Source organism: Spermophilus citellus (genome assembly GCF_964194105.1).
Source record: "Spermophilus citellus genome assembly, chromosome: 17".
In the NCBI taxonomy this organism is placed as follows: domain Eukaryota; kingdom Metazoa; phylum Chordata; class Mammalia; order Rodentia; family Sciuridae; genus Spermophilus; species Spermophilus citellus.
In genome coordinates, this window is record NC_138199.1 from 2,571,259 (window position 1) to 2,588,243 (window position 16,985).

Consider the following 16,985-nt stretch of genomic DNA (forward strand, 5'->3'; position numbering starts at 1 on the left):
TTTCATAAGAATGGGGACAGCTGGGGAACAAGACCTGACCACGTGGATCGACCCAGCATCACCTGAATACAGTCATATTTTTCAAGGCAGAAAGAACCTGGATATGTGTAGCTGGGTGCTCATGAGTTTGGTTTCACATTGATAACAAGCTTCCTTGGAGATTCCTCAACCCTGGATCTGGTCACCTTGCTGAGCCCTGACTCTCTGACCAGGGCAATGTTGCCATTTGTCTTGGTTCTACCCTCAGCCAGAATGGTGCTGTCAGACTCTCTTGGTCACTGGGGAAAGAAAGCCAGTATCTGAATCTTTTCAGATTTTTCTCTAAACAGACTCCCAGTGTTGGCTTTCCCAAGACTCCTGCCTTAGGCAATCATTCCTAGGAGTCTACCAGTGAAGGCAGACCCTACCACGTAAGCTCAGGCCCCTGTCTGGTGCCTGGGTAAAGCAACAAGCCCTGGCTACACTTGGTTGGGGCAGGGGAAGGAAGAAAGCCCGTCACTTGTCACTATAAGGCACAAGACCTACAAGTCAGAGAAGTGTTGGGAAGAACATTATGGGAAATAGCTTTAAGGTTCTCCAGAAGCTTGGGGTATCAGAAACCAGCCCCAACATACCTCTAACCCCTTAGACTTTCCAAGACAGAAGGTGGCCTCAGGCACTCACCATGCAGCTCAGGGGCTGCTGAGAAGTCAGCCTGCTGCTTGTAATATCTCTTACTTTCTTTTCCATCACTTCCACTCATCCTTCAAGACCTTAGGGTGTTTCCCCACCCCAGTATCTCATCATTCAAAACTTCAAACATACAGCAAAGTAAACATACTACCACTCGTAGTCTACCCTCAATGTTTTACAGTGTCACCTGTGCCACGTGTCTCCCATTTATCCATCTCCCTGTCCACTCAGAATTTTCCGGGACCCCCAGCCACTGATTCTCATCATTTTCTCACAGCACTGTAAACACACCTTAACTTCAGCTGCCAAGCCAGACGACATCAGAGCTCTTCTGGGAGAGCCTCCAGCCTCCACGTGATAACCAGCCCTACCACTACCCTGAACTGTGGGAGTCTCGGGACAAGAGCAGGCCTGAGGTGTTCCCCTGGATTCAGAGAGATGCCAAACCAGACTCTTGAGCAAGCTTCAGGGAATGTCTCTAAAATGTGACTACAAACCCTCAAGCACCAAGAGAGCTGAATGAGAGAAGACAAGGGCTCATCTCTCTCTCTCTCTCCCACAGCGTTCCAGCTGGGTACTGAGACCAAGCAGCAGGCAGCAAGTGGCCATGAGTGGATAAGCAATCCACGGCCCTGATGCTCTCCCTGCATAAAATAAGGGGGCTGCATACATGTGTAACAAGGGGGAAGTGCCACAGAATGTCACTGCATTGCCCTAGGGCAGCCAGGGCAACTCTGCTTTTATGTATTTTAAACATTGTCATTCCCTGTAGAATTTTATTTGTGGAGGAAAGGGTTCCATTACTTTCAAATACTGTTTGGAAAGTGCTAGAGGATTACTGAGGCACTAACTTTATGACCTCAGCTTGGAGGAAGAATGAGACCCAAAGGTATAGACTGTAGAGATTTCATGGATGCTAAGTGCCAGAAACATCTACTATAGCCTCACTTTTGCTGCCCTGTCCCCACTACTTCCTGCGGGGTGGCAGCAGAGATGGTCCTCACCCCTCTGGCAGAGCCTCACAGGCTTCCGTCCTAGAGGGGCATCCCAGTGGCTTTTCCCAGCCTTTCACCCAGAGATAGGCCCACAGGGTCTCTAGGGGTCTCTGTACAGAGAAAGTTACCATTCTTGGCTTTAAAGCATTTAAGTTACTGTTTCAGAAAGGAAGAAAAGCTGGGCACCGTGGTGCACAACTGTAATATCAGCTACTAGGGGAAGATGAGGCAGGAGGATGCAAATTCAAGGTTAACCTCGGCAATTTAGCAAGACCCTAATGAAAATAGAAAACAGAAAAAGGTCAGGGGTGTGGGGGTGTAGCTCAGTGGTATAGTGCCCCTGAGTTCATGCCCAGTACTTAAAAAAAGATTTTCTGTCACCACCACACCAGATGGCCACCCACATGGCCTCCCCAGTGTCATCCAAGCCAGCCCTATGGCAGGCTCAGTTTCAGACTTCCCCGTCTCCCTCCACCTCTAAAGCACCAGACAGAGTGACTTCTTCTTGGTCTAAGGTATCCAAGAGCTCATAGCATGCCCAGGACACCCTTTCAACTACACAGGAGCTGGAAAGCTGGACAGGAATCCCCCCAGTGTCACAGATTACAGCTTCAGCTTCCTATTTCTGGTTCTCAACAGAGAGGGAGGACAGCTGGTCACTTAGGCAAAAGTATTCCATCTATCAGAAGACCTTATTAAATATCCTCCCTTTTCTGTTGAATTAATTAATCTCAGGTCTTTTTCTTTTCTTCAAGGGACAGTCTCAGCCCCACCTCACAAAAGTCTTTTAATCTTCCTTGTTGTTTCCTCTGGACCCTCTCCCAGTTCCCAGAAGCATGGAAGAAGATCCTAAAAGCCTGTTCTGTTGCTGCAAGGGCACTGGGAGGGAGAAAAAAGTATGTTAACAAGAAAGGGGAAATAATGAAGCACAACATGTAGAATACACCAGATTTCTCTAGAGAAAATGGTTTTGGCTGTTCTTTGTTGAAATCAGATGCAAGAAGCAAGGAGAGATATACCATCTGCTACTTAAAGGAACAAATTTGGAGACAGCTTCTTTTGTTGTCTGATGAATGGCCATTGAAGAACGTCCATTTTTTTTACACCATTGGATGAATTAAAAGTTATTATTAATTGAAGGCAAAGCTCAAAAGCCTAAATTAAGAGGGAGAGGGCACCAGATGATAGAATCGGATCTTTCGAGATCCCAGGAAGTGGCACTCAGCTCCAGATAAAGGGATGTGCTTTAGCAGGGACAGATGCTGTTTCACATTTTGGGCCTACACTCAAGGGTCCACACACAGGATTAAGAGGATGTGGCTCAACAGCCCCACACGGAGATTGGGAAGGGTTTTATATGATGGAAGTTCTCCTTTTGACAATTTCTGACTTGTGACATTGATGAGTTGCCTGCTCATCTATAAGGTGAGCTATCAAGAGCCACACCTGTTCCTAGCAGAGACTGGGCAGTGGGCAGGGCCCATGGCAATCTTGTAATACTCAAGGATCCACCATGTAGAAAGGAATTCATTTTGTTCTGTTGTCTAGGACAGACCAGGGTCGAAGCCTCAGAAAAACAGATTTGAGCTCGAGAAAGCAGAAGAGCTTTCTAACAATGGTCATAGAAGTGACAACCTGTGGAGGACTTGCCTGAGCCCAGCCCAGTGCCACACACCTGCATGGTAAGTAAATGCAATCACTTCAGGCCACCAAGGGAGAAGCAGATGGAGAGAGGGCTGGTGACTTGCCTGGTATCACTTGGCTCATCAGTGGGAAGATGAGGATGTGCACCCAGTGATCTGTAAACAATGTTCTCTCCACCTTGTGCTATTTCCAAAGTCTAACCAAGACCTCTATCTAAAAATAAAGTGCTTTCAGGGTCTGTGGGAACAGCCTGTAATTAGGGATGTGTGTGTGGGGGGGAAACCCAAACAGCAGGCACTAGGACAAATGCTGGAGAGGAAGCCTGAGCACAAGTGTGGAGTTGGACTAACAGCCCAGAAGGTCTCTCTCAGCTCAAGGAGTAGAGGGGTCAACAACCGGCCTGAAAGGCGTTGTTGTGTTCACTCCAGGCATCCTGCTTCCCTTTTTCTCGGGTTCATGCTAAGCTGACCAAACAGGGGTCCAGAGTGGACTCAGCCTTTCTTTAGATACCAGCCACCTGCCCACGAGTCCTCAGGCAAATTGCTCACCAGCTTCCCTGCTGTTCTTGCTGGGCTGTAGGGGGGTACGCCAGAGAACTGTGCCAGGCACAGGAAAAATCAGGATATAACCTGCCCACAATTACGATTGGCCACACCAGAGCACCCCAGGGCTGACCCTCCCGATGACCTCTCTTCCCATCAATTTACACTTGAATCAGGAGCAGCTTCTGTTGGTGGGGAGATCAGGGCTGGTGACAAATGTGTTTATTTCCATGGCCCTGGCCAGCACTCTGAGCTCTGGCTGCGGCTGCTCTGAGCACTTTGGATGTCCTCCAGCTTGACTGAGGGGTCTGGGACAGATTCTGATCCCAGGGCTTTCCGAGCAGACTGTGGCATTTTCCCATGTGGAAGGCTCACTGTTCCGTGCTGCACCGACCCTTGGGAGCTCCTGCCTGCTGGCTTCTGACAGCCAGGGAAGAAGAGGGAGGATGTCAGGCACGTGGCCACCAGCCAGGAGCACTGAGTATGTTCACACGATCCTGCCCACTCTCACATCTCCCATGCCGAAAGGACAGCCTCCCACAGGCCCCCAGAATTGGCCTTTTTCTGTTTGATTTATACGACAGCAGTGAGGGCTGGGAGGCTCAGAGTTGGAACAAAACAGAGGGAAAGAAAACATCATGGGAAGCAACCTATTTTTGAAAACTGTGAGCTGATGCCAGGAGATTAGGTTCTGTTTGTCTTGGCTGAAGGGCTTGTTTAAAAAACAACAACAACAACAAAAACCACACAGACACACACACACACAGACACACGCACACACACATACAAGCATGCATGCACACACATATACAAGCACGCACGTGCACATGAGTGCACGCACACACACACACACGGAGTATTCCTGCTGTCTGGGTCTGCTCTGGCTGTCTGGAAGCATCTTGGCTTTGTTCAACACACCGCCTGCTGCCAGGAGCTCAGTTCTGTCCAGAGCAAACCCCCCTGTCAGCAGGAATTCCGACGCTGACACAGCACAAAGCTGCCTCAAGAGGCCCTCTTGGTTTCTGAACGGCCCTCAGATTCCTGTGCATCTGGGTAATGCCTGGCAGCTGCCTTCCTGTAGGCTGGGGATGGAGGCCAATGACAATGCATTAAAGGGAGGCAAGTCCCGTGGAGTGTGACACATGGATAGTTGATCCCGCTGAGCCGGACAAGTCAGGTGTCAGGAATAGGTCTGGAAGCTAGGGGCTGCTTGAGCTCCTCACTGGGGCTAGGTCAAGGGTATGCTTCTTAGCTTCAAGAGCGGCTTGGTGTCCAGGTTACATGGAGGAAAGCTGTCCTTCTATTGTGAAGTCTTCCAGAGCAGGGACTATAGCTCCTGCCTGTCTGTGGCCCTGGGGCTGTGCTCTGAGCTGGTCCCAGTGCAGGGCTCCACCTACCCTCACCCTCATAGGAGCTGATGGTCTGGAAATGGGGACTGGGCACTCCAAGAAGTAGCCTGGGACAAGGTTAAGCCACCAGGCATGTGCTGTCCCAAAGGGTAAGGCCACGAGAGTCAAGCTGCCCAGGGAGTCAGTGTGTGCCAATAGCAGGGTGGGAGGTGTGGCACTCAGGAGCCAAGGCTGATGACTGAGTACCAACCAGAAACAGAAGCAGCAGGTGCAGTGAGAGCCACTCACACCAGGTTGCCCAGTCAGGCTGGCTCCTGACCTGTCTACTTCCATGTCTTGCATCCTGCTATAAAGACCTGGCATTTGTAGTTCACAGTCTCCTTTCTCCACCTCTCTAGACGGTCACTGCTCCTGAGGGCAGTGTTGCTGCCACTTTCTACAAATGTCAGAGTCATCTGAGCCTAGTATAGTCACTGGCTTTGGGCCTGGTTGGCCTGGGAAATAGATCCAAAAGGGGCTCCTGCTTCTAGTCCAAAGATGGGACGGCAAGCGAGCTTGCTCAAGGGCCCTTTCCATGTCTGAGGTTCGTAGTGTAGGCTCGGGGTTTGGCTCAGTGGCACAGCACTTTCTTGGCATGCATGAGGCTCTGCATTTGATTCCCCACTATTGGAAAAAATTTTTTTGAAGGGTGATCAGAGTTGGGAGGCCAGGTACAGCAGCTCCTTGGAAACCATGATGTGAGCCTGGGCCTCCTCAGCATCTGGGAAGAGAACAGGAGCTTCAAGTTCACTCCAGTCTCAGGAATTCCTGACTCAGGGTGGGGGTGGGGGAAGGGCCCTACGTGCTGTCATGGCTGAAGGGGCTCCGCTACACAATGTCCGTGATCTGACAGAAGGCAGCAAAGGCACACACAGACTGGGACACATAGCATCATCTCAACTAGATTTAAAATAAACACAGCAAACACCCTGAAAGGAAATACAACAAAAAGTCAACAGTGGTTTTTGTGGATGTGTGGGTTAAAGAAAATTATCTTGTTCTTGACTTTCATTTGATGGACATGTACTCTACAATTGACACTTTCTAATCAGGACAACATATAATTAAGGAAAATAAAAAACAGAGTGGTACTGGTCTCTATCTGTCCCTAGGACAGCATGAGGCTATGAGCCCCCAAGGACTTAATCCTTCCTGACAACAGTGCTACGAAACTGTCCAAACTCATGGTTGTGATGTCCCCAAGAGGGGTCCTGCCACAGTGTGCAGCAGTGGCAGGCTGTGACCCTGTGCTCAGCCCAGCACCTCCACAAGACGGGGTTCTCCTCACCTGCAGCAACTCCAGGTCTGATGAATCTTCCTGCCCAGGGACCATCTCTGTTAACATCTCCGACATGACTTTTGTGTTTCCCCGGACAACGTCCAGCTCACTCCGCAGCCTGGCAATCTGTAGTGTGGCAGGGAGGAAGGCGCCAAGGGGAGGTCAGTGATCTGCACTTGGAAGATCCGAACCAGCCAGCCCCACAGGGTGGGGATGGTCCCATCCACCATGACACCCACGTCATTCTGAGTATATGCTCTAGGATCTGCCTTCTCTTTTCCCTCTGGCTTCCTGGGAGGGGATGGCAGCTTGGCAGCTCAGAAGAACTGAATGCGGGAGCAAGGCTGTCCCAGAGGCCCTGGTCACCAACAGTCAGTCACAGGTGCCTCTCTGCCCATGACACTAACTGAAGAGCAGTGTGCAGTGACAGGCACTGGGGCAGAAAGAACTGAAGAACCAAGCTTGCGGTCTCAGCACTCTCCCCATAGGACCCTGGGTGTGCCCTACTCTGTGGACCTCATGGTTACAGGCTCTGCCCCTTGAGTGTCATCAACTAAAAGCTACGATTCTCTGGGAGGCCTTCCAGTGCTAAGAACACTTTTCTAGTGTGGCAATGATAAGAGGAGGAGCAAGAGAAAAATCACAGGAGGCATTCCCCCACACCCAGCTCCCTACCTGGTAACCTGACCTTGAAAAATCTCCCACCCATTAGCACCCCTAGGCTGAGGCCCCTCACGCTCTCCAGCAGAGACAGAGTAGACCACATAAACCGCCTCTTCTGGGTCTCCAGCCATGAGTTTCTCTAAACCCCTTCGAGGCATCTGTGGAAGCCACAAGGACCTTCCTTGTCCACAGTGAGATATCCTGGAAGAATTTCCTGTCTATTGCTGATGGAAGACCAACACACACTAGACAGAGAACTGTCAGGACAGTGGAAGGAGCTCCGAAAGATTCAGCAAGCTTAGGGCTCTACCACCCAGAGAAGGACCCAACTCTCTGAGTCTAGGGAAAGGCCTAACCCCAGACCTCATGGGTTGCTGTGCTGCCCATCCAGTAAATGGGCACACACATACACTCTCTGCCCCACATGTGGGCTCTACTCCTGTGCTCATCTGCACTGGAACTCTGATCAAGCGACACCTCCTCTCCTCAGTCAGCCCTTTTCTGCTCTCTCTTGCCTGCCCTGAGGTGGAAACGGCCACTCCCAGCCTCCTTCAGCCTCTCCTGGGCAAGTGGGCTCTCTCAGCAGACCCTTAACTTCTCAGGGCTGTGTGGTGGTTGAGTTCTGTACCCTTAGCACAGGGACAAGGACGGAAGACCTCAATCCGTCAGAGAGATGGTCCAAGTCCTGAGAGGCTCTTGTTGCCTGGCTTGCCTGATGGATGGCTTCAATGCCTTGGCCATGAAGAGGTTTCTGGGCAGGGAGGCCCAGGCATGCTACCTGGTGACCACACTGAAGCCTTGGGGTCTCTAGGTCAGGCTGGGCACCAGCCTTCTGCCTTTCTTCCATGCCCCCTGGCGGCAACTGGTGCCATGCACCCGGGCCCTCTCTCTCTCTCCAGACCGTCCTCTTGGCTGTTCTGGCACTGGAAAGCCCGACCCAGTACCTGCTGCACTGAAGGTCAGTGAGCCAAGGGACTCAGAGATTGTCCAACTTCAAACACGTTCTGCCTTCCCTCAAAGCACACAGTGACAGTTCTGCCCTTGGAGGCAGCGCTTAGAGCCAAAGCCTTCTGCCCCAGGGCTTCCATTTTAGGGAAGACCTCATGTGTGTAAAGAGGAGGAGTGGCACTCAGTGACCCAGGCCCACAAGCAGTAAAGCCCCACTGATGTCAACACTGGTGTCACCTACACACAATTCCCTGACTCCCTATTTCAGTGAGGTTTCATAATAACAACATGTCACAATGAGGAAATACGGATTCTGAAGTACAAACATTTGAAATCATTTTTTCAAAGCTTAAGAAATTCTTAAATTTTAACTCATAAATCTTAAATTTTAATGGAAATTCTATAGATTCATCTGAAGACCAGTCTTAACAATGCATCTAAAAATAGTGGTTTGGGGTAAAACTGCATCATCTTATCAGGAAGTAATCCAGGGAATGGGGCAGTGTTTGGGATAAAGCAAACAGAGTGCTTCTGGAGGCCTCCCTGACTTTGGACTCTGCCCCTATCGGCACCTTCCCCTCTGATGGCTGACATTTCCTATGGGACTGACGTAAACCTCTTTGTGTGACAGACAAGTTCATGCACAACTCAACTGCATTCCTCTGCTTTTGGCCTCACTTTATGCAACGATTTCTTCCTCTACCTGGGTCCAACACCCACATCAGCCATTTCCCAATGATTCCCAATCCTTTGTGCTTGCATGCACTGATGCTACTGCCTGAGCAGAGCCTCACCTGACAAAGCCCCATGCCTGTTCCAGGGTCCTCACTGCCTCAGCTCCTGGGCTCTCTTCCAGGGACTGCTCAACCCTGGTACACCAGAGCACTGGGCTCTGCTCCTCACCATGGTGTGACCACACTCTATCATGATTGTCTTCCAGTCATCTCCCCCAGATCTTGGGTCCTTCCATCTTTGTGCCCCACACCCAGGGCACTCCCTGGCCTGGGTGGGCTTCTCAATGCTGGGAAGGTGAAGGAGGGTCATCAGCTTGTTTACGGCCCAGAAGCACACAAGTACCTGTTCTGAATTGGCCGTGATGGGACCAGTCACACTGAGAGCCGGGGCCTGGGGAGCGGAGTAGGAAGCAGGAGGAGGCGAGGAATAGGAGCTGGCATTGGTCCTCTGCTGCGACTGGGACCTGGGCATGGTCGAGGCTGGATCTACTTCTGGGACACTCTGGCATGGCAACAAAAAAGTCCTCCGTTTTGTTGGGCTGCCTGTGTGGCCAGACCCGGCACCTCCCCCAGCCTGGGCTGTGCTTTCTATCAGAGTTCACAGAGCCCACCCAATTTTACCATCTGGGCAGTGAAGCCACCAGTGGCTCCTCCCTCCACACTCCTCACAAGGTCTCCTGTCCTTGTCCCTGGCAGACAACCAGTGTAATTCCAAGAGGCTGTGGAGAATGCTCCATGAGCATTCTGGTCATAGTTCCATTGTTAAGACCACCTTGGGATCCAAGTGGAAGGAGGGCTGTTATTAAGTTTTGCTAATCATGAATCTTTATTTGGAACCATAAGATTACGTTTTGGCCTTTACAAGTAGACTAATATAAATAGCAATTATGCAATTTACCGAATGTTCTTTGTAATTATAGGAACAACACTGTTCTGTGTCATTATTAGAAGAATAAAGCAGGTTATGTTTATTCCACTAAGCATAGTAAGTGGTTTGGAGGGATCATAATGAGAATAATGCCTTGTGCCTTCCCTCAAAGCACGTGGGGATGGACTGTTCTGTCCATGGAGGTAGGGCCTGGGCATCTCAAATAACCTTGTGAACATTAGTGCATATGTTCACAAGAGATACACACATAGCACACTGTCCTCCTTGAAGACATGGGCAGAAGAGAGCCAGCAAGGCCAAATGTGCTATGATTGGTGCTTCTCCAGACCTGGAGCTTTCCAGGCTCTCTCCTTGAGCTAGGAGCTGGTTCCCAGTCAATAACAGGACCAGATTCCTGTGAAACCATGACTGGCATCATGTGTGACTTCTTTCCATGTTTTTGGGGGGCATTACAGTTGTACATCTGCATGCTCTTAATTCTGAAGTGCAGAGCTGCCCCGTCCACTGCTGGCATCTGAGAGTGTCAGTGGGATGCTCAGACACAGACCTTTCTTGGGCTCTGCATCCCACAGCTGCTGGAATTCAAAGATTTCTAGACTGATGCTGAAGGCTCATAGTTCAAAATACATTTGAGATCCATCTAATTGGGCTGGGGGGGTATAGCTCAGTGTAGAGAGTGTGCTTAGCATGCATGACGCCCTGGGTTCAACTGCTAGCACCATATCAAAAAAAAAAAAAAAAAAAAGGAAAATAAAACATTTGATTTACACAGTTGAAAAAAGTAAACACTGCTCTTTGCTGGAGTAAGAGTAAAGTCACCCTGCTGTACCACTCTGAGGTGCTCTGGTCCTGACAGGAAAGAGGACAGATTCCCATAACACCTTCTACAGGCCTTGGCAGAGCAGGTGCTAATGACCCTCACAGGATGGCTCCGCCCAAGCAGCCATTTCCATGAAAACGCCTGAACTGATCCCTCTATTATATTCCTCCACAGTCAGTGTGAAAACCAGGGGGGGACACTGCTGCCACTTAATCACCAGTCAACCAGCTGTCTCACTTCTGCATTCCCCTTGTTATTAAAAAGAAATGCCCTGGAGCTTTAAGAAAGCATGATGACAAGCTGAATAATTCAAAGGCAGTGGCAGAAGGGTGGTGGCAGCGGCTTGGCTCCCCTGTTCTACAGTCCATCTTTCTAGAAAATGCCAGCTGGAAGCTTACCCGCTGGGGTGTATGGATGGGAGACAGCGCATCCAAGTCTGCCATGGGAAATTCGACCCCCTTCCTCTTCAGCTCCTCATAGATGTGCACAACACCGGTGAGGTCAGGACTGCTCCGAAAGGCATCAGCCCACGCCTAGGAGGAGAGAGCACGGCCTGTTAGGAAATGGTTCTTAGCCAGGCCTGTCACAGTGCTGGAAAGTCAGCGCCAGCCCTCTGCAATGCCAAGTGCACTGGCAAAACCTATTCTGCTCCTCTCTTCCTGCAATTGCTGCCACGACAAGGCTGGCGAGAGCCTGGCTTTCAGCAGTGCTACTGGGTGTGCACAAAACCACAAAACTTACTTCAGCATGTATTTCCTTGGAGAGGAGGCAGAGAAATAACACCCATGTACCGTGGTGCATCTTAAAATGCAGGCATTTTCCTAATGGCAAGGAAATCAATTGCTGGGGCTGTTTAGCTAAAGGGAACAGAAGGCTCGCCTTGATGCCTCTGAGTAGAACACCCACCCTCACCAGTGGAAGTGGGAACCGGAGGCAAATTGAGCAGAAAGGAAAGGAGAAATTGATGTGCGATGGGAAATTCAGGCTCAATCTAGGTTTCCTCAATAAATCAGCAACCACTGACACTGAGCTCGCTCACCAAGCCCAGACCTGTTGTTGGCAGGTGAGATGACTCTACCCCAAGGGCGCAAGAGCACATTAGGAGCCGGACTGTGGGCCAATGGCCAAGGTTCACCCCCAGAATCCTGCTCCCAGGCCGTGCTTCTTTCTTGATGTTGCACTCCGATGATCTCAACATACACCTGGCCAAACAGAAAAACCTAATGGAAAGCATGACCACTACACTCCCTTAAATGCAAACACAACAGAGAGGGAAGAGCAGAAATTTAAATTGAGCACCACTTCTGTTGACTTGTAAAACTCTTAATAGTTAAAAATACACATACACACACCCTTGTTCTTTGGAAGTTACAGAATGTATTAAAAAACTGCAATGTAGAGCTGGGGAGACAGCTAAGTGGTAAAGCACTTGCCTAGCATTCATGAGGCCCTGGGTTCAATCCCCATCACCACATAAACAAATAAATAAATAACAACAACAATAGATACACACACACACACATCATTTAAAAAAACCACAAAACTGAAGTATAAGTGTCACCTCTAGTGTGTCCTTTCACTACATATATGAACCCAGAGGGGGCAGTACCTCCTGTGCCCATGCCACTGCTCAGTCTGTCACCATCATGACGTTTAATTGTCTCCCACCTCCACCAATGCATTCCAACCAAACCAGAGGCAGCCACAGAAACTGATTCATATTCTCTCTCTCTCTCTCTCTCTCTCTCTCTCTCTCTCTCTCTCTTTCTCTCTCTCTCTTTTTTTTTTTTTTTTTTTTTGATACCAGGGATTGAACTCAGTGGCACTTGACCACTGAGCCCCATCCCCAGCCCTATTTTGTATTTTATTTAGAGACAGGGTCTCACTAAGTTGCTTAGTGCCTTGCTTTTGTTGAGACTGGCTTTGAACTCTTGATCCTCCTGCCTCAGCCTTCTGAGCTGTGGGGATTCCAGGCATGCGCCACAGCACTCAGCAGAAACTCTCTCTTTAACCAACAGATCCATTCCAAGTTAAAAGGTCAGCTTCCAAAAAGCCTCCTTAATTACCACCAGTGCTTCTCACTTACTATGCACAGCACTGTCAGCCTGGCTTTCCTTGATGCCCTTAATTTGCATACCTGGGGATTTAACGCCACCACAGCATCAGGACAGCCTGTCTGGGCCAACACTTCCTTCTGGATTCTGAAGGGAACTGAAGGTGCCTACAGAAGCTGTCAGGAAGGCCCAGCTGGAAGAGCTACGCTGCCTCCACCTGCCTTACCACAGCCCCAGAGCCCGTCGGTTGCTCCATTGCATCTATCCCACTGAAAACTCAGCTGAGTCCAGAGATGCAGCCTCAAAATGCTCTGGTGTTTTCATTTGGGGTCTAAACTTCAGAGGCTAGGGGCTGGGGTATAGTTCAGTAGTAGAGCACTTGCCTAACACGCACGAGGCCCTGGGTTCCAACTCCAGCACCACACAAGCACAAATAAAATAAAAACAAAACAACAATAAAAAAATATATTCTCAAGAGTCTAAAGAGCATATTCACAGCCCCCTGGGGGAGAATAAGAGGGAAAAATGCTTGGTGGTGCCTTATGGTGCCACCCGAGGCCTATTTCTATAGAGGCACAAACAATTCCAGGGACCCCGTTTATTTCCCTGGCTTCACACCCAAGCTGAATTTGAGATTGCAAGAAGACAGACTAAAGAGCCATGCCATGTTGTTCTTTCTAGCCAACGAACATTTCCCTGGGTGCCCTCTTCCATGGCACTCCTCCCCTACATTCAGTCACCTAGTAGCTGTGCCTGCCACCAGAGGTCTGGAGAGGAAATGCATATCACAGGATGGGTCTGTGGATTCTCCTGCTAGTAGTTCTTCCCTAGGCTCAGGGTAAGAAAACTATCCTCTGAAAATGTGGGATGTAGTCCCATGCCAGCCCAGGACCAGGGGACAGAGATAGTCTGTGTTCTGGAAAAGGAGCCACTGGGCATGCTAGGAGGTGCAGATATACAAGGAAAGAATTTAGAGGCCTTTCAGGTCCCTTCTGTCCTTTCTCAGGCCCACACACTCCTGGCCTCAGTAACCTGGGCTTCTGAGGGGCCCTGCCTTGTCAAGGCAAACTCTTCTCTTTGCCTAGGCAAGCAGAGTTGGCATCTGTTATTTGCAGCCAAGCAATCTTGGCTAATGCGCCCTGTCCCCACCTGCCACAATTCCAACCCCTGTCTGGGACCCCTGTGCAGTCTGGGTGAGATGGCTGCTAACAGAGCATATGTTCCTGACAGCAATCTCCACTGCACAAGATTCTGATGCCAACAGAGGAACACATGGGGGTGGGGAGGACTTTAAAGGAACAGTCATATGAGGAAATCCAGAGATGGGAGAAATCCAGGGATGCTGTGTGTCTCCAACATCTTCTTAGATCATGCCTAAGTAACTGCTCCTGTTGCCCCAGCCAAGTCAGCCACCTCCAGAAGGTGACAGTCTCTTGCCCTTGCACAGAGAAGGCAGCCAGCTGACATTTGTCAGGTTAAACTGAATTCTGTTCTCATAATTACTAAGCATCCTTATTTTCCTACTTCAGAGAACAGAGGAAAGATGGCCACTTAGGCTGTCAACAGACTGAAATGACAGTGCTAATGGGTCCCCACTGGAGGCTGAGCCAGGGGAGAATCCTCCCTGGGGAGGGGGAGCAAATCCTGGGAGGTCTGGTTGGCCCGGAGTCCCAGGAGCAGGGGGTTGGGGAGGGCGAGGGCTGCCTCCCTGATGGCTGCCTTATCCAAAAGCCAAGTGTCATGGCAGCAGCAACATTGGCATCCTCTCAGGGTCCCCTATCACAGGAACTGGCCAGTTAAGAACTGAGTGGCCATCTGACAGGAAGTCACACTCTTTAGATAATTCCCTCTTTTCCTGTAGCCTGTGGCTACAGTGTTGGGAGGCTGAAGGCCCCAGAGGCAGGTCTAGTGAGGGGAATAAAGGGGAGATATGCTCATGTTTTTATTTCCTTCATTTCTCTGGACTGTATGCCAAACTGCAGACACAAACACAACCCCCTCCTATTCACTGCTGTGTCTCTCAGGGTTTTGACAGTCTTCAGGCATCAACTTTCAGACTGACAGACAATTGCTGATTTAAACTATGGGTTCTGAGATAACTGTGGACAAAAGGAGGCTGTCTTCTTCTGCTTATGTCCCCAGCTCAGACTTCCTGATCCCTGTGACAGGGTCCCTAGGGGGCTGCCTGTCCACACAGAATGTGGTCAGAGGCCTTCACTTAAGGGAATCTAGTGGTTGTGTTTTTCACTGGATTCTGAGGCAGCCTCCAGGCCTCTGACACCTTCAAAGAAAACAGCCCCTGCAGCCCCTTCCAGCCCTCCTGCCCCCACTTCCAACACCACCTGGATCCTTCCCACTTTCCTCAGTGGAGAGTATTTTTAGACTCTATTGCTGGGGTGCCGACAGTGGGGTGGCGAGGCACCGCCAGGCTGAGGTTGTTCTACCAGGGTGATTCCATTCCTGTTCCTCAAAACAACAAGGGAAAGCCTGAGGGAGACTGTAGAGGGAGAGCAATATTCTTGTCTTCTCAGTGAATGAGACTTCATGTGAGGAAAGAGAGAAGAACATGAGCAACAAAACCAGCCAAGGAAACCTTAGGGGCGAAGTGAAAGGTGGCAGTGGAGAAGCCTGTAGTATCAAGGAGCACTGGGAGGTTGGAACCAGGGTTTTCTGCTCCCTGTGTCTTTCTCAGTTGGCCTACCAGGGAGACTAGCCCTACCCAGAGGAGCAGACACCGTGTTGGGGTTGGGGGGTGGGGGGTGATCCACCGAGCCCTTGCACCTGAGTCGGGTGCAGAGTCCCACAACCATGCTGCCCATGCATAATTCATGCCCTGGGCTTGGTCTCGGGGAACACAGAAGGCATTCTTCTTCCAGCTTTCTGAGTGTCAGGACCCTCTGGAATACATGGGCCCGCGGGATTGTTTTTCTGGGGGGGTTGGTGACAGGGTGGCTGTGGATGTCTAGAGGGCAGCCTAAAGACACAAGAAACCTTGATGAGGGACAGGTTTGAGTGTAGGGTGGGGTACCAGTAGATTGTCTTCACAGTTGGCCATGGGGGCTGAAGATGGCAAACATACACCACTGGAAGTGCCACTTTTGTCCAAATCTGTGACCAGCACTCAAGGAAGGGAACTGGGGGACAGTGAGCTAGGGACAGGTGACATGACAGGACAAGCTCCATTACCCATTTCCCTCAGGGCACAGAAGACTTTAGAAAAGCCGTTTTAAGTGTTGGGTATGTGGTTCAATGGTAGAGCATCTGCCTAGCATGTGCTAGGCAAAAAAAGTCTGAGTGCCCTAAATTTATTCATTGGTCCACCCTGTTGTTACAGAAGCCACACTGTCCAGTAGCTCTGAGTGCGGCTCTTGTCTGTGTTGGATGACCACAACAAAGGTGCAGGCTCCTGAGGAACATTGCAAAGCCTGGAGTGGAAGATCAACAGTCCCCACCTAAAGGATCTTCATCTCCAGCCCCCTGCCTTTCACAGCTGGGTCAGGGGACTGTATCCAGTGTGTCCAGCCTGAATGGGAGCCAGCAAGGTCCCTTGAGGCCCCATTCTGCTCAGGCCATCATGAGCCAGTGCACACTGCTGCTGCCAGACCAGCAGGGGGAGGCCTGGGGACATGGGTGTGGGCTACTGTGCTGCATGGGCTGACCTCACAGGCCCAGGGCTGAGAACAGGCAGGCAGGAATTTGGCCCCTATTTTTCAGATAAGGAGGCAGATGCCCAGGAAGTTACCATACTTGCCTGAGGTTAGAAGCAGTGCAGGGAAAAACTGGGAAGAGCTGGGACCAGGGCAGGTGATGATTAGACAAGAAAGCTTTATTTCTAGCAGCAGATCATGCCCCTTGATTTGGCTGTGCTTGCTCTAAGGGTAAGCTGTACCCCAGCAGGCCCAGCCAAGCCTCAGGGTGAGCTGTGTCTGCAGCCACTGTAAGCCCTGCATAAGGGGTTCAGACTGAGGTGCTCTGTCTTTAGTAAGAGAAAGCCAGTAATCCTTCTCCCGCCAGCAATCCCTGGGGGCGTACAGAGGAGTGTAGCCCCAGAAGGAGAGGCTGTGGGGGGTGGAGGGGAAAGAGGAAAGGGTAGGGGAAGGGGAAGTGTAACCCTAAGTGTGTGTATGTGTGTGTGAGGTGCCAGAGGCCACCCTAGAGGAAACATAGAAAGGGACTCTTCTGTCATCCCTACTCCCTCCCCACCTCAGAACTTCATTGAAAAAATACTCATTGACCATCCATTCTCCATATTCAACTGCTCTACATTCAACTGAGCCTGACTCTCAAGGAATGGAGTGACACAGACAACAGAAAAACCAGCAAAGTTGCACTTGGAGACCATAAAAGAGGGTGATGT

At 50.4% G+C, this 16,985-nt stretch overlaps 1 protein-coding gene across 5 annotated transcripts in view; it reads right to left on the minus strand.

Annotated features, from left to right (window-relative positions):
* TOM1L2 (target of myb1 like 2 membrane trafficking protein) overlaps nucleotides 1-16,985 on the minus strand; it is a 118,678-nt gene that overhangs the window by 24,545 nt on the left and 77,148 nt on the right. For all 5 annotated transcript variants that reach the window (XM_081271202.1, XM_081271201.1, XM_081271200.1 and 2 more), the window contains exons 5-7: nucleotides 10,973-11,107; nucleotides 9,209-9,367; nucleotides 6,530-6,646 (exon numbers count right to left, since the gene is read on the minus strand). In XM_081271202.1, the coding sequence (XP_081127328.1) occupies nucleotides 6,530-6,646; nucleotides 9,209-9,367; nucleotides 10,973-11,107 (411 nt within the window). The remainder of the gene's footprint in view (nucleotides 1-6,529; nucleotides 6,647-9,208; nucleotides 9,368-10,972; nucleotides 11,108-16,985) is intronic.